Source organism: Heteronotia binoei, chromosome 9 (genome assembly GCF_032191835.1).
Source record: "Heteronotia binoei isolate CCM8104 ecotype False Entrance Well chromosome 9, APGP_CSIRO_Hbin_v1, whole genome shotgun sequence".
NCBI classification, from domain to species: Eukaryota; Metazoa; Chordata; class Lepidosauria; order Squamata; family Gekkonidae; genus Heteronotia; species Heteronotia binoei.
This window is the reverse complement of record NC_083231.1, coordinates 3,001,493-3,025,918: the sequence shown is the minus strand read 5'-3', so window position 1 is coordinate 3,025,918 and position 24,426 is coordinate 3,001,493. Positions and strand designations below refer to the sequence as shown.

The 24,426-nt window shown below is 45.9% G+C and overlaps 1 protein-coding gene across 1 annotated transcript in view; it reads right to left on the bottom strand.

The window, feature by feature from the left end:
* The window catches only part of HGFAC (HGF activator), a 59,489-nt gene that overhangs the window by 32,464 nt on the left and 2,599 nt on the right, over nucleotides 1-24,426 (bottom strand). Inside the window, exons 2-5 of the mRNA XM_060247263.1 lie at nucleotides 18,582-18,717; nucleotides 9,704-9,770; nucleotides 2,024-2,120; nucleotides 198-271 (exon numbers count right to left, since the gene is read on the bottom strand). Of these exons, the coding sequence (XP_060103246.1) occupies nucleotides 198-271; nucleotides 2,024-2,120; nucleotides 9,704-9,770; nucleotides 18,582-18,717 (374 nt within the window). The remainder of the gene's footprint in view (nucleotides 1-197; nucleotides 272-2,023; nucleotides 2,121-9,703; nucleotides 9,771-18,581; nucleotides 18,718-24,426) is intronic.

Sequence of the window (24,426 nt, the reverse complement as noted above, 5' to 3'; positions counted from 1 at the left end):
CTAATAGTATGGGGGGTGGAGGTTCAGCTGAAGGTGTTTGCAGTGTTCACATTTCAATTATCGTATAAATAGGCTTTACAGATTTTTCTGCTGTTTCAAAACCTTTCTGATCAGAAGTGCCAGCTGCAATTGAAGCCTCTCTCAGAACACCTGAAATTCTACTGCTAACAAAGTCATTCCAAAAAGGATTCACGTACCTAGAGATTCATTAGACGAAGTGGAACAAAAATCCCATTCTCTGTCTCGGTCATGATTGTGGGTGGTTGAACACCTGGAAGGGTTAGAAAGACTTCAAGACAAGTCCCATCAAGAGGAAGTCAGGCCTCAGATTCAGTGGGAGCTCACAGGAGTGCAGCTCCTGCACCTTTCTGAGAGTTCCACCTCCTCCTTCTGAGTTCCACCTCCTTGTCCATTGAATAGTATATGCAGCTGCATAACAATCCCTGGATGAGCTCCACCAGCTATTTTTCTACAAAACAATCCCTGGAGGAAGTGCATTCAGTCAGGGATTTAGCCTTGGATCCAAAATGACTGAAATGGAGAGGGAAGGGTTGCCAACCTCTAGGTGGATCCAGGAGATCTCCTGGGATTACAACTAATCTCCATGAAGACAGATTCAGGTGGGTCGCCGTGTTTGTCTAAAGCAACAAAACAAAGTCTGAGTTCAGCAGCACCTTGAAGGCCAACCAAGTTTAGTTTGGTGCATTCACATGAAAACTGATCCCCAGAATTAAAAAACTTGGTCGGTCTTCAAGGTGCCTGGCGGGTGACTTTGCTCCGTGAAGACAGCCTCAGATGGCAGTCATGTTGGCTGGCAGTCGAACAGCTCAATCCAAGTCCCACAGCAGCTGAGAGGCCAGCAAGATCTTGGGCGTATGAACTTTCAAGTGTCAAAGCTCCTTTTGCCATAGATCTGCCCAAGGGAGGAGGTGGGGCTTTCAAACGCTCACACCTTGATGATCTTGTGGGACTTGAAGGCGCTGCTGGACTGGAATCCAAACGACAGAGATCAGCTCTCCTGGGGTAAACAGTGGCTTTGGAGGGCAGCCTCCCTGGCAGTATACTCTGTTGTCCTCTTTCCTCTCCCCAGGCCTGACTTCCAAAGAGCCAGGAATTTCCCAGCCCAGACAGGGCAGCCCTGCAGGGAGGGCAGTTCCCCCTGCAAACCATCATTTCCTCTTTGATGCTGTTCCTGAAGGACCCTTGACCACACACACGCCCTGCAACATTTCAGGTGCTCCATTGGTTTTGGGGGGTCCCACTTGGCCAGCATCACCTCACTGACAGCACTTCGGATCCAGCCCACTGGGGAGTAGCGACCCTTGATGAACAAACACATTTTACAGCCTTTGAAAAAAAATAAAAGCAGTTCTCTGAAGGCATGGCAGGAGCAGCACTGGGGACTTTTCTCTGCTTCCCCTCCCCAAAGATCCACTTGAAGCCCCGAGAGGAAGAAAGGTGTTGCTGTGGGGACATTTCAGGAAAGGGAAGAGCAAGAGAGGAAACCATCACATGTGTCAGGTCCCCCCCCCCCCACACACACACACATACCCTCCTGCTCTGCTCCCAGGGAGCCCCTTCCCAAACTTGTGTCTCCCAAATGTAGTCTCTCCATTCCCGCATGATGTGTCACTAGTCCTTAAGAGAGCCAGAGGGTGGGTGGGGTGGGTGGAGCAGTTTGAATGCAGGCTGGAATCCCCCCTCCCCGCCCCCCGCTGCCCTAGAAGCTCCCTGGGCCAGTCACGCACTCACAGCCTAACCAACTACGGGGTGGGGGGGGGGGGAGAGAGAAAGGAAGGCAGCTGCTTTGGGTCCCTGCTGGGTGAACCAAGCAGAATAAAGAGAGAGAAACCCTGAAATGAGAGTCTTTGTGGTCCTGCAGAGGACAAGATGCCCTCAGATTGAAACTATTTCAGTTCAATTGAAAATAAAAGACACAACAGAATCACAGCCATTCAAAATCTTAATATCCATCACTGAGAGGCCATTTTAAAATGTTAATTGTAAAAAATGCTTGACTCACCATTTCTTTGGAGAAAATGCATTGGATATGCATGAGAAGTGCAGCACACCCCTGTGTCGAAAAGGAAACCGGCATTGTTGGCCGCCCTCTGTGAAGACTGAGAGACACAACAGAGACATCAGAGGGTCACTGAGGGAGCTGTGAGGAGGTCTAACAACAACAACGGCGAGTAGCCAGCCACTCCACACAGCCCCAGACTGTCCAGCACCCTAACTTCTGGCGGCGCGCCCCCCCCCCCCCGCACTGATGATGTCACCGAGTCACATGGGGGGTGCCCAATCCAGTTGCCTAGTTTGCCTAGAGGCAGAACCAGCCGTGGCCATGCAGGAAGCCTTTCTCCAAGGGAAGAGGACTGAAACCAGATGCAGGCTGGGCTGAACTGAGTGGCAGAATCCTAGCCAATGCCTGCCGTCCCTAGCAGTCCTATTTGCTTCTATTTAGTGGCAATTTCTGTTGACTGAAGCCCCTTCAGAAATCCTCTTTATCTCCCCGTCTAAAATGCTGCTCTGTGTATGTGTATGTGTGGGGAGGGGGGTGTCAAAGGTTTGCCCCAAGAAGGGGACATTGGTGAAATTGCCCCCTTTCCCTTCAGGGGAATCGTCTGTAAGGCTGGACATGAACTGGGGAAATGCAGTTTGTGTCAGTTCACCAAACCACAAACCAAACCATGTTCACAAACCTAAGTAGTTTGTGGTTCATGGTCCTGCAAACCCCCCTGAATGGGAGCTCAGTCTCCTTTGCAGAAATCCCCCAAAACAGCTGAGTGACAGGGAACAGCCTGGTCTTGTGCAGTCCCTTTAAACTTTAGAAGACAGCTCCAAAAACTGCTGAATGGCGGGGAGTAGGCTGCATCATGGAGCTGGTTTCAGGCTTTCTATAAACCCCATCTAAAGGGCTTGCACTCAGGTGTTTTTGCAGGGAACAGAAAGAAGGGGTTTAAAGGGACTCAGAGTTAACTCCATCTGCAAACTGCCATGAACTGCCACAAACTGCTTTAAAAGTTCATGGAAATTTGTGACGGTAGACCCTTCTGTTCGCCAACCAAGAACAGAGCAAAATTCATGACAAATTTTGCTTCATGGTTCTGTTTGTGCCCATCCCAAATCCTCTGCCAGATTCAAGCTTCACATTCTAATCAAGCTGTGGCATAATATTCATCATTCCACATGTAAAAAAAAATATGCAAAAAGGCTTCATGTGCCTTTCTCTCCATTTTATTGCACTGTAATTAAGGGACCCTCTGAGAAGACCAAGGATCCCCAACCAACTTGTAGGAAGCACACTTCCCCCCCTCCTCCCCACCTCCCCCCAGCTGACATTCTTCTGCAGTTGAAGTGCTTGTCTTTGTATCTGCAAAACTCTGCGAGGTGTTGCCAGTTTTATTATAGAACCCAACAGTCTGTGAGGGGGTTGTATAGTTCTCAGATCAGCATCTGATGAATAGAGCAGTCCCCGCAAGAACGTAGAAATTGGTTGTCTTCTTTTTATATATTGGGATCTTTAAAAACATTATAAAGAGAAAAAAAATACAGTTCTCTACCTCAGTATTCTTCAGCTAGAAAATGGGACTGTTGGCCTGTCTTCGTGTTAAGTGATGCCAAGTCACGAGACTTCTGGAGACCCTCTGAATTAATGACCTCCCAAACGTGCTAGCAGCCATTCTCAGGTCCACGGTGGCTTCTTTTATTGAGTCCATCCATGCCATGTTGGACCATCCTTTTTTCCTGCTGTCTTCCACTTTTCGTAACGTGGTTGTCTTTTCCAGTGAGTCTTGTCTTCTCAGAATGTGACCAAAGAGTCTGAGTCTGATCATTTTAGCTCCTAGGGAGAGTTCAGGCTTGACTTGATCTAGATCCCACTGATTTGTCTATGGTGACCCATGGTATCCCCAGGGGTGTCAAACATGCGGCCCAGGGGCCAAATCAGGCCCCCAGAGGCCTCTTTCAGGCCCCTAAGCAACTGGCTGTCATCTGCTTCCTTCTCCCTCTCTCTTGCTTCCTTCTGCATAACAGCTTGCTTTGCCAGGTTCTCTCAATTGTACAACAGAGCTACTGAGCCAAGTCTCTCTTCCTTCTATTGGCTGAGGCTCCTCCCCCTCCTGGATCCCTGGGGAAGGAAGGAAAGAGCCAGAACTTCCTTTGCCCAGTTTTCTGGTTCCCATGGGAGAAATACAAAGAAAGTACCTTTAAGACAGAGTGCTAATGTTTTAAGGATGTTTTAAGGGGTTTTTTTTTAAAAAAAAATCTTAGTGTTTGTGTCAAGCATTGTGAATTCTTTATTTGCTATAATTGTCAGATCATAGAATTGTTACTAACCATGAATTAAACCCAGGAACATCAAAGTAGCAAACCCCCTCCATTGCTTCTTTCGCTTTTACTAACAAATGCAGGAATGTCCTCTTTGAAGATAAGACCTCCTGGGACTCGTTCCCAGGCCCAGCAAGGCCTGGACCAAGGATGCGCCAACCGCAATAGAGATAAGGAATTTAGTGTGTGAATTTCACACGTGAATGTAGAATTGTTTATAGAACCTTTGATGTACCATTTTAAAGCATGTACTCTGTTGTTACTAAGTATCAGTTCCAATCTCTAGCTCGGCTGAGCCACATGGATTATCAATAAACCACACTTTGTTTCAAAATCCAAGGACTGGTTATTTTTGAAATCTCATGATTGACATTTTGGAACTCATGTCAGCAATGGTGGGAAACGCTGGGGAAAGGGTGGTCCATAATCCAAGAAAACCTGGAAATTGCCAAACGGGATTACAAAGCGCATTATGACAAAAACATGCCCCTGAATGGGATTTTAAAGTAGTAGAAACAGTGTTCTTGTCTACAAAGAACTTGCCTTTGCCACAGACTTCCAGGAAGCTCGCGTACAAATACTTGGGGCCATTCAAAATAAAGAGGGTGATAAATAAAGTAACATTGGAGTTGGAATTACCAAAACTGTTTAGTAAAATCCACCCTGTTTTCCATTGCAGCCTTCTTCGGCGAGATCCGGGGGCTACGAGCTGGCACCCTCGCCCGCCGGAGCCCAAACCTATTCAAGTGAAGGGTCAGAGTGGAGGAGACTCAGGGAGTACCAGTGGGGATAGAAGATCACTGGGACGTAGAGATGTTCATAATCTCCCCCTCCTCCTCCTTCGACATAGTGTTGGGAGTCGGATGGTTAGCCAAGCACCAACTGGACATACAATGGGGGGACCAAACAATAGACTTTACCGACCAAAGGTGCAAACACCATTGCTGGTTAGGGGCCTGGGGGCCTAACCCTCCTCCCCGAAATGAAAAAATGTGTTTGTCAGTAGAAGAGGTGCAATGTATCCCTCGTGAGTACAGAGACTTGCGTAGAGTATTCAGCGAAGAGGAGGTGAACGGGCTCCCTCCCCACTGAAGCACCGACTGCGCCATTGAACTAATCCCCGGGCAGGAGCTGCCCAAAGTCAAACTATACTCCATGGGGTGGGCTGAGAAGGCAGAACTAAGGAAGTTCATAGACAAAAACCTCAAAAGAGGCTTTATTAGACCGGCCACTGCCCCGCATGCCGCGCCGGTACTCTTCCGGAAGAAGAAAGATGGGAGCCTTAGGCTTTGCACAGATTTTCGTGGAATTAATGGGATTTCAATGTCCAACGCTTATCCCATCCCCCTGATCCGAGATCTACTGAGTACGGTGTCTGAGGGGTCCATTTTCACGAAACTGGATCTGAGGGATGCATACTTTAGAGTGCGGATCAAAGAGGGGGACGAGTGGAAAACTGCATCCAACACTCCAATGGGGCAGTTCGAGTACCTCATGATGCCTTTCGGATTACAGGGCGCTCCGGGAGTGTTTATGAACTTTATTAATGAAGTCTTGAGAGAGTACCTGTACAAGGGGGTGGTGGTGTACCTGGATGACATCATTATCTATTCAAAGGACATAGCTTCCCATATACGATTAGTGAGAAAGGTGCTCACCACCCTATATGAGCACAAACTGTATGCGAAACTGTCCAAGTGTGAGTTCCCCCAGACTGAGCTTGACTATTTGGGATTCAGAGTGTAAAAGTAAAGTAAAGTAAAGTAAAATTTTATTTATATCCCGCCCTCCCCCGCCACGCAGGCTCAGGGCGGCTAACAACAGCAACAGAGTGTCTGGGAAAGGACTTGCTATGGATCCTGCCAAAATACAGGCAGTGTTGGATTGGGCACACCCGAGGGCATGTAGACAGCTACAATTTCATTCAAGGGTTCACCCAAGTAATACTACCTTTGACAGATTTGCTTAAGACTAAAGGGAAGGGCCCTGAGGCGAAAAAACTGGGGGCGAAACTGATGTGGACCCCTGCCTGCCAAAAGGCATTTGAAAAACTTAAGCGATTGTTCACAAGTGAATTGGTGCTGGCCCATCCTGATGAGCTTAAGCCCTTCATAGTTCAATGCGACGCCTCCGATGTAGCGGTGGGAACCATATTGATGCAGAAAGATTCGGAGGGGAGGTTATGACCATGCGCCTACATTTCTAAGAAATTCTCCCAAGAACAGCGGTGTGGGACAAAGAGGCATACACAGTAACTTTTGCATTTAAAACATGGAGGTCCTGGCTAGAGGGAGCGAGGGTACCATTTGAAATCTGGACCGATCATAAGAACCTAGAGGCATTAACCGGCCGCAGGAAGCTAACTAAAAAACAAATTCGGTAGGCGGGATTCTTTGTGAAGTTCGACTTCACCCTGAGACACATACCCGGGTCAAAAAACTTCTTAGCCGACACGCTATCTAGACTGCCCCAATACAAGAGTCAGAGGGAGGAGGTGGTGGACTCCATCATTCCTCCCAGCGCCGTAGCGGGCACAGTGACCACCCGGTCGGGGAAGAAACGGGGAGTGCCAGAACCATGGGGGGGCAATAGACTGATCGAAGAGACAGAACGCGAAGGTGAAGGAAAACCTGAAAGACTGATTAAAGGGGCAGCGGGGTTTGGTACCACGACGAGAAATTGTATGTGCCAAAAACACTGAGGCAAGAGGTTTTACAACATTGTCATTGTAAGAAACTGGCTGGTCACTTTGGATACGTGAAGACGTTACACTTAGTCAATAGACAATTCTGGTGGCCTCAAATGAAAAAAGACATTTCAGAATTTGTGACCACTTGCCCGGTGTGTATAATGACAAAGAAACGAGGTGGGAAACCCCCCCCCCCCGGCCTTCTCCAGCCCACCTCCACTGCGGAACGCCCTTGCTCCATGGTCTCTATGGATTTTATAGTGGAACTACCAGCTTCTCAGGGCAAGACTGTAATATTAGTGGTGGTGGATACTTTCTCAAAGCAAGCTCATTTCATTCCCTGCAAAAAATCACCTACAGCAAAGAAGCTTGCCTATTTGTTTTTCCAACATGTTGTTAAGGTCCACTCATTCCCCGATAAGGTCATTAGTGACCGCGGCTCGCAATTTGTTGCCAACTTCTGGCGGGAGTTTTGTAAACTGACAGGCATGGAACAGAGGTTGAGCTCTGCCTACTACCTGCAGACGGACAGGCAGATGAAATGCGTAAATGCACTTCTAGAACAGTATTTATGGTGCTATGTGAAATTCCAGCAGACTAACTGGGTGGAGCTGTTACCATTTGCAGAATATGGATACAATAATAGTCTCCATAGCTCAACCAAAGCAACTCCGTTCAAAATTGTAAATGGCCATGAGGGAAAACCATTCCCACTGCTGCCCAGCAGCGGTGGGGACAAGCCCCCCACCTCATGTCAGCAATGGTAGGAAATGCTGGGGAAAGGGTGGTCCATAATCTAAGAAAACCTGGAAATTGCCAAACGGGATTACAAAGCACATTATGACAAAAAACATGCCCCTGAATGGGATTTTAAAGTAGGAGAAACTGTGTTCCTGTCTACAAAGAACTTGCCTTTGCCTCAGACTTCCAGGAAGCTCACGTACAAATACTTGGGGCCATTCAAAATAAAGAGGGTGATTAATAAAGTGACAGTGGAGTTGGAATTGCCAAAACTGTTTAGTAAAATCCACCCTGTTTTCCATTGCAGCCTTCTTCGGCGAGATCCGGGGGCTACGAGCTGGCACCCTTGCCCGCCGGAGCCCAAACCTATTCAAGTGAAGGGTCAAAGTCACCATGAGGTGCAGGAGATATTGGATGCGAGAGAAAAGAGGGGGGTACTGTACTTCTTAGTATGCTGGAAGTATTTTCCACCCAGTTGTGATGAATGGGTAAAAGCATCCGATCTCCGGGCCCCCCTCCTCCTTACAAGATTTTACCTGCTGCACCCAGACAAACCCCGAGCAAGAGTTTAGGGGGGGGCAGTATGTCAAGCATTGTGAATTCTCTATTTGCTATAATTGTCAGATCATAGAATTGTTACTAACCATGAATTAAACCCAGGCACATCAAAGTAGCAAACCCCCTCCATTGCTTCTTTCGCTTTTACTAACAAATGCAGGAATGTCCTCTTTGAAGATAAGACCTCCTGGGACTCGTTCCCAGGCCCAGCGAGGCCTGGACCCAGGATGTGCCAATCGCAATAGAGATAAGGAATTTAGTGTGTGAATTTCACATGTGAATGTAGAATTGTTTATAGAACCTTTGATGTGCCATTTTAAAGCATGTACTCTGTTGTTACTAAGTTTCAGTTCCAATCTCTAGCTCGACTGAGCCACATGGATTATCAATAAACCACACTTTGTTTCAAAATCCAAGGACTGGTTATTTTGAAATCTCATGCTTGACAGTTTGTCTGTGCCCTTTATAAAGTTTATATCTCTGTTACCTAATCATAAATAGGTACACACATGGCCCAGCCCAACCTGACATGGCGCGGCCCAACAAAGTCTCATTTATGTCAGATTCAGCCCTCATAACAAATGAGTTTGACACCCCTGCTCTACATGATATAAATGCAGGATATAAATGTACTATATCAACTGGACACACTTTTTGCCACCAGGTGCCATCTGCTTGCACTCGTGTTTTCTGCTCGTGGCTTCTTTGCATCTGAATGGTGTTTGTCTGCCAGGCAAGGCTATGAAGCTGCTGGACTTCACCCCGGGCTGCACCCACCCGCTCCAGTTTGAAGTGCTCCCCATTTTCATCTGTGAAATTAGAAGGGCACGAGGACATGGGTGAGGTCTCAAAACTGGTGCACAGGAGACAACTCACTTTCTCAGGTGCAAGTCAGAGCAGCCATGAATAAAGTCAAGAGTGGCTAACAGAGCTCACGGTAGGACTTGCTGATGGAAGCCGACAATTCAAGTAGAGCCCCTCCACCCAGCACAGCTCCATTGACAGGAACTCCGGAGGGGGTGGGGAGGAATGTCCACATCTTCTTTCAGCCAGGAGGTTCTGCGCTGCCACTTTGTAGCGAAGGAGGACAAGCTGCCTGTCCCACTCCTCACTTGAGTAAAAGTAGGCATGATGATGCCTTGCTGCAAATGGGCCCTCCCTGTACAGCTCATCCTACCAGTGGGTGGTTAGCCTGTAATGGCACAGCCTAACCTCTGTTGCAAGTGGCTGGCATGGCGAACTCTGACAGATTTTGCAGTTTCATAAATAGTTAGCTGGCTTGTGGCCAGCTCAAGTTCTGGGAACCATCTGGCAAAGAGTTTCATAAAGCAAGAAAGGAAGAAAGGCTGAGTTTGTTTCTGATACACATTAAAGCATCTTTGGTACCTCTGGGATGATGAACTTTATGTTCACTGTGCACTATTCCAGCTAAGCCATGACTTCTCTTTCCCTCCTACAAATAAAAACAATGAAGAATAAATATATTTCATGGATCATTCTACTGAGACCAAACTCCTGTTCAGAAGTATCAGCAAAGTCTGGTCTATCATCATCATCATCCTTCATTCAGTTCCAGGGTAGTGTTCAATAGAAACATAAAACACATAAGACAGTTTAAATAAAAAAACACTGCAGCCACCAAAAAAGCCCCCAAACAATCAGCAGAAATAGGAGCACAGAAATCAGGAAGATTGAATTACAATTAACTACATTTTCTGGTGGGTCACCGTGCTGGTCTGAGGCAATAATGTCTGAGTCCAGGGGCACCTTTAAGATGAAGAAAGAAGGGTTGGTGTGCATGGAAAATGTATCCTCAGGAATGAACTTAATTGTTAGTCTTAAAGGTGCTCCTGGATCCAAACTTTGTTCGTTAGCCAGAGCAACAAGGAAGCTGCGATCGGTGCAATGAAAGAGCCAGGCCAGGGTTGCCAGTCCCCGGGTGGGGGCAGGGGGTCCCCTGGTTTAGAGGCCCTCCCACTGCTTCAGGGTTCCCAGAAAATGGGGGGGGGCGGAATCCCCCAAATAGAGTATAATGAAGACTGGTCCCCATAGAGTATGGAGCAGGAGTCCAGAGAATACTTTGTACAAGCACTTTAATTCCACATAGAGACTTATCTGATTTATGAACTGTGATAAATTCACTCTGGAGATTTGCAGTGCAAAGGAAGACTTTGATTTACTGTAGACCCTTTGTAGAGTAGACCCTTTGCCTTTATTTGAAAATTTACGGGTACAATAAGCACACTCCCATGATTTATTGTATTGCAAACAAAGACTCTGACTTATTTGAGAGTATTCCATTTATCTTTAGCTGTTAGCAAATGCAGTCTCCTTTTTAACAGTCCATTTGCCTTCTTTAGCAGCCTATGGATTTTTTGGAATTGTATATTGTGGAATGATAAGCCCCATGATGCAGAGTGGTCAGCTGCAGTACTGCAGTCCAAACTCTCTGCTCACAACCTGGGTTCAATCCCAGCAGAAGCTGGGTTCAGATAGCTGGCTCAAGGTTGACTCAGCCTTCCATCCTGGGTAAAATGAGTACCCAGCTTGCTGGGGCGAAAGTGTAGATGACTAGGGAAGGCAATGGCAAACCACCCATTAAAAGTCTGCCATGAAAACGTTGTGATGTGACCCCAGAGTCAGAAACGACTGGTGCTTGCACAGGGGACTACCTTTACCTTTTTATATTGTGGAATGTTGATATAATTAGTGTGTGCAATTTGTTATAGAACAGACTGTAAGCTTTGTAAAAACAGTAGTAAGCACTTATTAGTTATTTTGTTCATGGTAATATTCCTGTTGCACCCTTTTCCATGAACCTCCCTTGGTTGTAACCTCCAGGTGGGGCCTGGAGGTCCACCACTATGACAACTGATCTCCAGACAATAGAGATCAGCTCCCCTGGAGAAAATGGCTGCTTTGGAGGGTGGAGCCTAGGGCATTACACCCTGCTGAGGCCGCTCCCCTCCCCAAACCCCGCCTTCCCAAGGCTCCACCCCCAGGATCTCCAGGTTCCTGTTCCTGCTTTAAAATCAGAGCACCTCTCTGCCTCAAAGCACCTTTGCAAAACTAATAAAACAACAGCCCTGCTGATACTTAACCCCAGAGATATTTGAACAGCAAGAAAAGCTGCTCAATAAAGGCAATACATACTTAAGAACACAAGAGAAGCCCTTTTGGATCAGGCCAATGGCCCATCCAGTCCAACACTCTGGTCACACAGTGGCCAAAAAACCCCCAGGTGCCATCAGGAGGTCCATCAGTGTGGCCAGGACACTAGAAGCCCTCCCACTGATTCCACTCCCCCTCCAAGCACCAAAACAGAGAGTTCTATTAGCTCATATAGATGAATACAAATAACCACACTCTACACTGAGCAAACAGGCCAGTCCCTACGACAAAGGATCAGTGGACATAAGTCTGACATCAGAATAGGCTTGCCAATCCCCAGGTCCCAGCGAGGGTTCTCCTGCTTTCCCAGGCTCCTCTCGCTTCCAGTCAGCTGAGCGGGGGGAGGGGAGTCCCGCCCCCACAGACACCATGTGCCTTTCCACCTTTGGAGGCTTCAGACTGTCAAGCATGGCTAATTCTGATCAATAACTGATGGTTTTAGGGCCTTGCCAGAGGCAGGTCTGGGAAATGTCCCCAAGAACCAAATGTTGTTAATTATTTCTTCCTGGCTTTCATTCTGCTTTATGGCTGTTAAATTAGAAGTAGTGTGAAGGGAACGAAGTAATCAGCACCTTCCCATGAATTCTCCTCCAGGAGGATGAGCCATCTGGGCATAACAAGGACGAATGTCTGATAATGCCCTGGGAATGTATGTAGTTTTGATATTTTATGTGTGAACGCTCTCCCACGTCCCCCCACCTTTGGAATCCCTTTGAAGTAAGCCTTAAGAGTTTTGTATCAATGTATTGGTTTCATTCTTCTCAAGGAACGGCTACGGTCAAAGTATCGGTCTATGAATAAACGTAGTCTTTGTATCAACTTCGACTCATCATTGAACCCGCATGCTTGACACAGACTCCACTTGGAAAGGCTTCCTTTTGGGATGGGGTGTCTGTGTCTCTAAGGCTGAATGGGGACAGGGGGAGCAGGCAGAACAACATGACTGCTCCCAGTGGTTGTGAAAGCAGCCCAGACCCTCCGTTGGTTGCACAATCTTTTCAGAGGTCATTTGCATAGGAAAGGTAAACTTGAACCTTTGGTTGCTCTGTGTTACTTTGAAGAAGTTGGAAGTTCAGCAACTCGTGAATAGATATATTCAGCCCAGGTGGGAGCAGACCCCCCCCCCCACTTCAGAGTCATCAGAAATGGGGTGGGGGAAGGGAAATGTCTGCTGGGCACTTCATTGTTCCCTATGGAGATCGATTCCCATAAAGGAGAATTGATCTGGGGGTATTTGGGGCTCTGGAGGGGCTATTTTTTGAGCTAGAGGCACCAAATTTTCACCATAGCATCTGATGATGCTCCTCAAAATGCTCGCCAAGTTTCAAAAAGATTGGACCAGGGGGTCCAATGCTATGAGCCCCTAAAGAAGGTGCCCTTACCCTTCGTTATTTCTTTTTTTCCCACTTAAAATATGCTTTTATTGTGTAACACATATAAACAAACAAAAAGAAAATATAAACTGTCAACAATCGTTACAATCAAGATCTTTCACCCATCCCCCTGAGCTGGAGGGGTAAATTTACAACTCCATTTCAGATTGCTCGTGTCAATTCCCAAACTATTAATCCATGAATACAGTGGATCCCAGATCTTTTGATGATCCTGAAGGTTTCCCCCCCTTAATCTCATGGTTAACATGTCTAACTCTGCAGCTTCTAAAACCTTAAGTAGAAATTCATTTTTGTCAGGTATTTTGGGGACCTTCCAATATTGAGCATATAATAATCTAGCTGCTGTGATTATATGTAACAGCAATTGCTTGGATGTCTTAGACATTTTCCCTTTAACAATGCTCAGTAGATATAATTCGGGGGTATGAGGGAGGCTAGATTTGAAAATTTTCTGACACCAATCATATATTTGGGCCCAAAATTTTTTTGCGTAGCTACACTGCCACCATATGTGGTAAAGGGTGCCATTAATTCTGCCACGTTTCCAGCATTTGTTGGAGTATTTCGTATAGATCTTGGCCAATCGGGCTGGGGTTAGGTACCATCGGTACGCCATCTTGTAGAGGTTTTCTTTATATATAGCTGATTTAGTTAGTTGTATATTCTGTCGCCAAATTTCGTCCCATTCCTTCAATTCAATATTATAGCCAAAATCTTGAAGCCATTTTATCCAACTCTCTTTGATTGATTCGTCTTGCATTTTTTCCTGTAGCATCCAATTATATATTTTTGAAATAAGTTTCTGCTCGTCTTGCATTATCATGTCCAATTCATTTAATTTACTATAAAAGGTGTGCGGTTCCTTTAAATGTAATGACTAGAACTCCCTTTGGAGTTCAGTTATGTTTGTCACAACTTTGCTTATGGCTCCACCCCCAAAGTCCCCAGATATTTCTTGAATTGGACTTGGCAACCCTATATCAGAAACCACAACATTCAGAAGCCAGTGGGGGAATATTGTAACCTTCCAGGATATTCAGTTGCTGACTTAAGAGTAGTAGTTCTCTTCCAAAGGAATTTCAAAGGGAGATTAGAAAGCGAGACTGCTGAATTGCAACTGATAATGAACCTCAAGCCAATGCATTCCTCTGGACTGAATGGAGACCTCGGCTGCCTTATTACCAATGCTGAACCCAGACCTGGATAGCCCAGGCTAGCCCGATCTTCCCTGCAGGCCTTTTTAAATTCCTATTTGTACCTTTCCTAACCTGCAATGAACATTTTATCTGAGCATCTAGGGTTGTAGTTTTAAATAGTCTCCAAGCTTCTCAAAGGGATTTGACCCTCCTTACCTTTCCTTTCAGTTTCTTCTCCACAAGGCTGCTCATTTGAAAGAAGTTACCCCCATCTAAAGTTAAAAGTGGCTGTGTTGGTCTTTCGGGGCACAACTTTGCTTATGGCTCCACCCTAAGTGGAGAACTTATTTACATAAAATGTTGAACTTAATAACATTATTGTCACTGTTCCCAACTGGTGCTTTTGCATTTGCATCTCTCACCAGGTCTTACAACTAAGTCTAGGATCACCTTCACCCTAGCAGGGTCTTTGACCGTCTGCTCCATGGCACAGTGATTGAAAGTATCTAGAAAACTCATGTCTTTCTCCTGACCTGAAGACATATTGACCCTATCAATGTGTGGGTAGTTTATCACCTATTACAGCACAGTTATTTTTTAGCAATGGGCACAAACTGACTTACAAACCAAAGTTTGTGATGAACTGGGCCAGTTCATTGGTTCGCAAACCGTGATTTAGGCAATTGTGTTGTTTGCAAACCACCAATGAACTGCCATTTTCTTTTTGTGCCAGTTTGTAGGTCTCTTTAAATTTGTTCCCTTGCACCACTACTGCAGCCTGCCTCAATGAGTGAAGGGGAGGCGTTTAAAGGGAGCTACAGGCCTTCCTTCACTCACTGAGACAGGCTGCAATAGTGGTGCAACTCAGGGAGTGAAGGGAGAACATAAGAACATAAGAGAAGCCATGTTAGATCAGGCCAATGGCCCATCCAGTCCAACATTCTGTGTCACACAGCGGCCAAATATATATATATATATATATATATATATATATATATATATATATATATATACACACACACACACACACATATATATATATATATACACACACACACACACATACACACTGTGGCTAATAGCCACTGATGGACCTCTGCTCCATATTTTTATCTAACCCCCTCTTGAAGGTGGCCATGCTTGTGGCCGCCACCACCTCCTGTGGCAGTGAATTCCACATGTTAATCACCCTTTGGGTGAAGTACTTCCTTTTATCCGTTTTAACCTGTCTGCTCAGCAATTTCATCGAATGCCACGAGTTCTCGTATTGTGAGAAAGGGAGAAAAGTACTTCTTTCTCTACTTTCTCCATCCCATGCATTATCTTGTAAACCTCTATCATGTCACCCCTCAGTCGACGTTTCTCCAAGCTAAAGAGCCCTAAGCGTTTCAACCTTTCTTCATAAGGAAGGTGTTCCAGCCCTTTAATCATTCTAGTTGCCCTTTTCTGAACTTTCTCCAATGCTATAATATCCTTTTTGAGGTGCGGCGACCAGAACTGCACACAGTACTCCAAATGAGACCGCACCATCGATTTATACAGGGGCATTATGATACTGGCTGATTTGTTTTCAATTCCCTTCCTAATAATTCCCAGCATGGCGTTGGCCTTTTTTATTGCAAACGCACACTGCCTTGACATTTTCAGTGAATTTCAGGGCATTTAAAGCAACCTACATGGCTTCCCTTCACTTGTTGGGGTGCGCTGCCACAAAGTCATGCCTCAGCAACCAAAGGGAAGACATTTAAAAATGCCCCCTGTGGAAGATCCCCCCAACTCATGAACCAACCACAAACTGATTTGGGAAACTGAAAAGTTTGTGGGGGTTGTGGTTTCTCATGAACTATGAACCACCATGAACCTCCATTTTCCTGTAGATAGATCTGGGTGGGCAGCTGTGTTGGTCTGAAGCAACAGAACAAAGTAGGAGTCAAGTAGGACTTTTAAGACCAATGAAGTTTTATTCAGAATATAAGCTTTCGTATGCATGCATACTTCTTCAGACAAGGAAATGGGGTACGGTGAGCAGAACTTACATATAGCTGATGGGCAGTGGTTAAGAATGCAAAGTGATACAAAGTTAGGATCAAATGGCAAAATAGTGTAATAAACAAATTGAAAAACCATTTGGTCTGGATCGCATTTGCGTGGGAAACCAATAAAAGGTAATAAAAATTGCCTGTTAATTTTTCTTGGTACTAGTCTAGGTCAGAGGTGGCCAATGGTAGCTCTACAGAAGTTTTTTTTCCCTACAACTCCCATCAGCCCCAGCCAGCATGGCCAATGGCTGGGGCTGATGGGAGTTGTAGGCAAAAAACATCTGGAGAGCTACCATTGGCCACCCCTGGTCTAGGTAAAACAAAATGACATGTTTTCCTAGTGATGTTCTTGTCCACCTCATGCTAAAAAGATGGAAAGGGGAATGAAGCAAGTTGATGATGTCATGCCCCACAACCCTGCAGCCCTCGTCTCCCAGGGATTTCAGGCAGGTCGTCACGGAACAGCCAGGCCCTGGAGGCAGTTCTGGCTCCTCTGAGGAAGAACAGCTGGATTCCCTGCCTCTCAGCCATCAACCAGCTGCAGCTGAACAATCAGGCCAGGAATCGCAGGCTAGGAGGGGCTCCCAGAGCTGCCAGTATAATAGAATCACAGCACTGGAAGGGGCCGCCCAGTCCCACCCCCTGCTCAATGCAAGATCAGTCTAGAGCATCCCTGACGAGTGTTTGTCCCTCCAGCCACTGCTTCAAGGCCGCCAGCTGCCCTATCTGCTCCAGGATCCCCAGGCCCACAGGAGCAGAGGGGATTTACAGTCCTGATGCAGGTCAGCCTGCCTCAGAGCTCAGCACCAGCCGTCAGTTGCAGAGGAAGGAGAGCCATCACCAGAAGAGACAGGAGCAGCTGCTGCAGGTGTGACATAGGAGGGCTTGAAGCCTATAGAACGGGGTGGGCAACGGTAGCTCTCCAGATGTTTTTGCCTACAACTCCCATCAGCCCCAGCCATTGGCCATGCTGGCTGAGGCTGATAGGTGTTGTAAGCAAAAAACATCTGGAGAGCTACCGCTGGCCACCCCTGCTATAGAAGTATGGGGAAGGAGCCCTTCAGTGTGGCTTCAACACATTCCTTTAGACAGTGACCTACTGCTGCTGTATCAGACTTGCTTTTCAGAAAACTGACCTTGGCCTAAGGTTGCCAGGTCCAATTCAAGAAATATCTGGGGACTTTGGGGGTGGAGCCAGGAGACATTAGGAGTGGAGCCAGGAGCAAGGGTGCGACAAGCATCATTGAACTCCAAAGGGAGTTCTGGCCATCATATTTAAAGGGACCGCAGGCACCCACCTTTTAGATGCCTTCCCTCCATTAGAAATAATAAAGGCTAGGGGCATCTTTTTGGCGGGCTCATAGAATTGGATCCCCCCCCCATCCAATCTTTTTGAAACTTGGAGGGTCATTTGAGGAGAGGCATTGGATGCTATGCAGCAAATTGGGTGCCTCTACCTAAAAAACAGCCCCCAGAGCCCCAGATACCCATGGATCAATTCTCCATTATTCCCTATGGGAATCAGTCTCCATAGCAGACGTTTCCCTCCCCCCCCCCACTTTCTGATGACCCTGAAACAGGGAAGGGCTTCCAAACCAGGGGATCTCCTGCCCCCACCTGGAGATTGGCAACCCTGCCTTGGCCTGCTTAGACAACTCTTGCACAATTTACAGGCCTCTATTTATTAAACTCTGACATCTTGCCTATGATAACTAGCATATGATAACACTTCCTGAGTTAACTCTGCGAATGCCAACACTTGCCTGGAACAGAACACAGGTGTTCAAAGGGGGGGCAATAAAACCGACCCCCGGAGGAATGCCCCAGGATAACTCCCATGGGCAGAATGTTGCAGGTATATACGAAAGGTATGTCTTTATTTCAGAACAAATAAAAGAACTCCAAGCCCTGCATAGCAGCTTACCTAGCCAGCCAACCCAGAACTATAAGTAAAACCTCAGCTCAAACTGCTCCAAACTCTGATACAGAATATGAAATGGACTTCTGAATGTTACATGGCCCCTGAATTCTTCCGTCAGGAACCTCCCCACCCCCCCGGAAAGAAAAGTACCACCACAAAGCCATGTCCTCAGGCCTCGGTTCTGTGAAGAACTCCAGAAGGATGGATACCATGAGACTGAAGAAGTCCAGCCATTCCATATGCCTTTCTTAAAAACTCACTGAAGGCTTAGAAGAGGGTAACTATGCTTAGGATTACTTTGAGAGTCTAGCTTACTGAAGACACATCAAATTCTTAAGAAAGTATAACAATTTGCAACTGCTTATTATTCTATTATTCTCTGATAGAAAGATCCCCATGAGTGGGAGGAAGTAAACCCTTTAGTCTACTGTCCGACCTTCTCCTTCCCATGGCTTTTGTGAAGGTTTTTGGGCCCAGCACCTCCAACACACTTCCAAATCTGAGCACTGAGCACAGAGAATATTTGCCTTGGAACTCAACAGGACTTCGGTCTCAGTAAACATACTGAGAACTGTGTTGGCAAAAGGAAAGAGTTGCACTTACCATCTGATTAGCCATAGCACTGAAAGCTAAATCCAGAGCAATGATCATGAAACAAATGAGGAATTGCATCCTTTCCTCTTCTTTGGGGAAAAAGAAGCGTTTTCCTAGTGCAAGGGATGTTTTAGTGCCTGAAAAGCTGAGGAAGGTGGTCGAATCAACATGAGAGGTTCTGGTAACTCACTTGGTTTTAGAGGATGTTTAACTTGAAGCAATATGCTTTCATCAGTGTTAATCATTAATGAGTTTACGCACTAAGGGGAAAGATGATCTCAGAGATCTTGGGGTGAAATCCAGAGTTTATCCTGAAAGTCTATGAATAAGAATATGGGACAGTTCCATTATGGGTGGAGCCATTTGCTCATTTTCCTGTCACACTCACTCATCATCCCACTTTCTCCAACTCCAGAATAAGTAGTAGTAGTAATAGAAGAAGAAGAGGAGGGAGGAGGAGGGGGAGGAGGAGATTGTATTTATACCCCACCCTTCACTACCTGAAGGAGTCTCAGAGCACCTTACAATCTTCTTCCCTTCCCCTCCTCACAACAGACACCCTGTGAGGTAGATGGGACTGAGACAACTCTGACAGAAACCGCTCTTGAGAGGAACAGCTCTGAGAGAGTTTTGATTGACCCAAGGTCATACTAGCAGGTGCATGTGGAGGAGTGGGAGATCAAATCCGGTTCTCCCAGATAAGAGTCTGCATGCTTCACCACTACACCAAACTGGCCCTCCTGTGTTCTGGCTTATTGTAAGTAAGAAGACTTTGCTTTCAGAAAACCATCTGGGGGGATGGAATTCCCAGGTTCCTGTCCAATCTGTAAAGAGTCTGCTCCTTGCTGCTGCTGGGATTTTCAGCAGAAGGGTTAAAACAGTATCAGACAAGAAAAATATGGACCAGTTCAAGGTACTGTTCTGTCACCTGTACTAGACAGGGCTAGATTACGATTAATTCAACCGCTCAGGCAGTTGTCTCCTCACACAGTCTTCTGAAACTGGTCAGCCAGTGGGAATAGAATACTTTGGTGCCATACCCCAGAGACCCACTTCAGCTAACAGTCCAGAAAGATGCTGTGTTCTTCTTTCTGAGAAGGAAGCTGCCAGAAGTGCAGTTGGTTGGAGCAGCCACAGGGTCTGGGGCCCACATTCATCGGCACGGTGGGCTTTTGTTAAGGCTCCACTGGAGTGGGGAGAGAGTTGTCTCAGCACAGATTGGGAGACATTCCTGAAGCTTTTTGAGAACATGCTCTCCTTGCAGCTCTAGCTGAAACTGAAGCCATAACAAGATCACTGGTTTGTGGGGTTTTTTTTTTAAATAATCCATAAATGCACCCACTCTTGAAATTCTGTCAGCCAGTTTAAATGAGATGAGAATAAACTCTTTTGCACTTCTGTAGGAATACATTTTTAGATGTACTCGGTTCCTGCCATTCCACCCACTTTCTTTATTAGCATATCAGACACCCCCACTGCATGTTTCCAAGAGGCTTCTAGCTCTGAAGACACAGTGCAGGAGGAGGCTCACACTGCCACTGGGGCCATGCAAGCGGCATCCTTCCCTGCCCCCCCTGCGAGGGAGGGAGGGAGGGGCCACTGCCTCTTCTGCAGAGCTGCTGCCCTGATGCCAAGAGGTGGGTTTCTGCATGAGGGGAGCCCACAGTTACTCAGAAGCAGAATTGCACACAAAGTTGCCATCTGTAGAGCACATGTGTGGCAATTTCATGTTATTTGTAGTCCACGTTTCTCACTGGGCTCAAGACAGATTGCAGAGAGTACATCAGCACAATCCAACAAACAATGCAATAAGACTTGGAGTGCAGAAATCTAGAACCAGTCAGAAACCTGAAAACCAAGCTGAAGCAAAGGGTAAATATTAAAAGGATGTGTTAAACAATGCAATATTAAACAGTAGGAGCCAACTTACTGCAACAGACAATACAAGCCATACACAGCAGTATCAGCCACAGTCCCTAGCTTTAACCAAGATCAGGGGGAGAGGTGGTCCTGTAGATACAAGGGATCAAGGTCATGAAGGACTTTGTATGTTATACTCAGCACCTTAAACTGAGCTCAGTAATTGATAGGCAGCCCATGGAAGGACAGCAGAATGGGAGTAATACGCAAGCTCCATCTAGCTCCCAGCAATCACTCAGCTGCAGCATTCTAGACAACTGGAGCCAAGACCCATGCAAAGTGCATGCTAGTAGTCTAGCCTTGATGTTACTATGGCATGGGTCAGGGTGGCCAGATCAGTCATACCAAGCTTGGGGGCTATCTTCCAGCCCGGACTAGGATGGAAGGAAGTGTTTTCTGCACTCACATTAACCTCCTTCTCCAGCAGTAATGATGGATCTAGTATAATTTTTTAGATGTGGAGATCTGGGCCATACCTGAGCTACTGCCATTTCATGGGGTCTGCAAGACGGAGCTGTTCTGCCGGGCTTATGGCTGAGGCAGCGGGCAGCCTGTTATTCCACCATTTGGCCTCCCTTGTGGTGACATCGTGCTATCCTATTGCTAATACCATCCTTTAATGTGGGCCTGTAACTGGTTACATGATACGCTGTGCCCTGCCTGCCGGTGGTGCATTTCATTTATTGTTTTTACTGTTAATTTTAATTTGGTGTTTTAACTTTGATCTGTAGGTTTTTTATTGTTATTATTATATGTTGTGATCCACCTTGAACCCCTTTATGGGAAAAGGCAGAATAGAAGCCTACTTTGTTGTTATTCAGTCGCACAGTTGAGTTCAACTCTTTGCGACCCCCATGGACCAAGTCACGCCAAGCCCTCCTCCGAAGTCTGCTCAAATTCGTGTTTGTTACATCAGTAACGCTGTCCAGCCATCTCCTCTTTTGCCATCCCCTTCTTCTTTTGCCTTGTGTCTTTTCCAGCATCAGGATCTTCTCCAGGGAGTGCTCCCTTCTCATTTGGTGGCCAAAGTATTTGAGCTTCAGCTTCAGCATCTGACCTTCCAGAGAACAGTCTGGGTTGATTTCCCTTAGGACCTACTGATTTGATCTTCTTGCAGTCCAAGAGACCCTCAAGAGTCTTCTCCAGCACCACAGCTCAAAAGCATCTATTCTTCTGTGCTCGGCCTCCTTTATGGTCCAGCTCTCACAGCCATACATTACTATTGGGAATACCATCGCTTTGACTATATGGACTTTTGTTGGCAGGGTGATGTCTCTACTTTTTATTATACTGCCCAGGCCCTTCATAAGCCTACTAAATATAAATAAATAAATAAATAACCCCCCCAGGCTAAAATGAGTCAGCAAGAATCAGGGGAACCCTGCTGAAAGTGGGGAGCAAAATGTCCTTCAAGATCTCCACTTTCCCAACAAACCCTGTTATTCCAGGTTTCATTTCAATTTGTTGACAATAGTGAGGCAGCAAGTCAGGGCCTTTACCTCATTGTTAGGAGTTTTGGATGAGTATACATAGAGGTATTTGTGTTTTTTCATTAGAGAAATTAGACTAAATGCAACAACTGCAATCAATAAATGCATGTACAATCAGTGGGTTGATATTACATAGGCATCAAAGAGGCAACATACTAAGTTAAAAAAAAAAGGTAAAGGTAGTAAGTCCTCTGTGCAAGCACCAGTCGTTTCCGACTCTGGGTGACAGCGCATCATGACGTTTTCACGGCAGACTTTTTATGGGGTGGTTTGCCCTTGCCTTCCCCAGTCATCTACACTTTTCCCCCAGCAAGCTGGGGACTCATTTTACTGATCTCAGAAGGATGGAAGGCTGAGTCAACCTTGAGCCAGTTACCTGAACCCAGCTTCCGCTGGGATCAAACTCAGGTCGTGAGCCGAGAGCACAGACTGCAGGACTGCAGCTTTACCGCTCTGCACCCTGGGGCTCCTTATACATACTAAATTAAATAGCATTAAAAAAGTCTTAACATATATTTCAAAAGACTACATGTTTCAATAATGAAACCGTATGGTCTACACTGCAGGGGTGTCAAACATGCAGTTTGGAGGCTGAATCGGCCCCCAGAGGGTTCCTATCAGGCCCCCAAGCAACTGCCTGTCATCTGCTTCCTTCTGCATCACAGCTTGCTTTGCCAGGCTTGCTTGATCATACAGAGCAAAACATCTATTTTCTCCATTGGCTGAGGCTCCTCCCTTGGGGAGGAAGGGAGGGGGAGTAGCTTGCTGTGCCAGGCTCTCTCAATCACACAGCAGAGCTACTGAGCCAAGTCTCTCTTCCTTCTTTTGGCTGAGGCTCCTCCCCCTCTAGCCCTCTAAGGAAAGAAGGAAAGAGACAGAGCTTCCTTTGCCCAGTTCCCTAGATCCCATGGGAGAAATACAAAGAAAGCATCTTTAAGACCAATGAGTGTTAACATTTTAAGCATGTTTTAAGAATTTTAAAATATATATATTTGTATTTGTCTGTGTTCTTTATAAAATGTATCTCTCTGCTACCTAATCTTAAATAGGTACACACATGGCCTGGCCCAACGTGGCTTGGCCCCGGACAAGGTCAGATCCGTCCCTCATAACAAAGGAGTTCGACTCCCCTGGTCTACACACATGAATATTCAAATAAGAAGTGTAGCTTTGACAGTATTGGACAATGATGGAATAGGTTCTTGATTAGAAAGGTAATGAATCTTTGAAGCTATTTTATCCATTACACAAAGATCACACAATTTTTTAAGCCGTTCAAAAGCTGTAGGCATATGATCAGACTTCCAAGAGCATGCTAAAAGGAGTTTGGCTGCGGAGCAGAATAACACTGTTAACTCTTTTCTTATTGATGGAATTTTTTGTATTTCCCCAATAATATAGAATCAATAACTGCTGAAAGAGGCACCATGTATGATACGATGTTATATATATATATCCTTGTATTTGCTGTCAGAGGTCCCTCTGCAGTCCATCAAATATACAAATAACTTAGCAAATTTCACTTGATAAAAACACAGATTGTTGCATGTGAATATGACATATTTTAATCCTAAAAATAACAAAATGAAATATAGGTAATACCTGTTCATTCTCATAAATGGAGGTGCTGTCAAGTCAACAGATTCAAGAATGAGTCAAAGTTGATACTAAGTCTTCATTTATTGATAACCGGTACTCTGGCACAAGCCTCTATCTTGCTAAGAATGAAACCAACACAGTGATATATGGGTTTTAAGATACACTTCAAAAGCATTCCTGGGGGGGGGGGCGTTACAGGAGGAAACATTCACATACAACTACTAGATACTTTCTCGGCCGATGGCTAGCAAATGCCCTTGAATTGTTATGTAAGGTTTCCTCCCACCTCAGGCTCTGAGAAGGCGCCGACTAGTTTCCTTCAGACCAGTTACAAATCAAAATACGAAAAGGGGGGAAGGGAAGCAACTAAGGTAGAACATTAGCAGCAGTGGATCCATTATGATTTTAACAGGGCCTATTTTAACAGGCCATGATCCCCCAGTCTTAAGTCGTTATTAGTCGATCTTGACATACTGCCCCCCCTAAGCTGACCCTCTCGGCCTCTGAGGGTGTTTAGATAGAAATTTCTTGATCAGGTCAGGGGCTGGCACAGCTTTCTCTGCTATCCACTCATTTTCACTAGGAGGGAAATTAGATAATACAGCTTCCCATGTTTAAGCTTTGAGTCCAAGATTTCCTGGATCTCATGGTGACTCTGGCTCCCTATCTGGATAGGTTGAGGTGCTTCCAGCCGAGGATGCCAAGGGGAACAACCAGGGTCTTTCCGAAGAAGACTACAATGAAAGACAGGGTGCACTTTACTAAACATCTTTGGCAACTCCAGTTCTACTGTAACTTTATTTATCACCCTCTTATTTTAAAAGGACCCAGGTATTTGTAAGCCA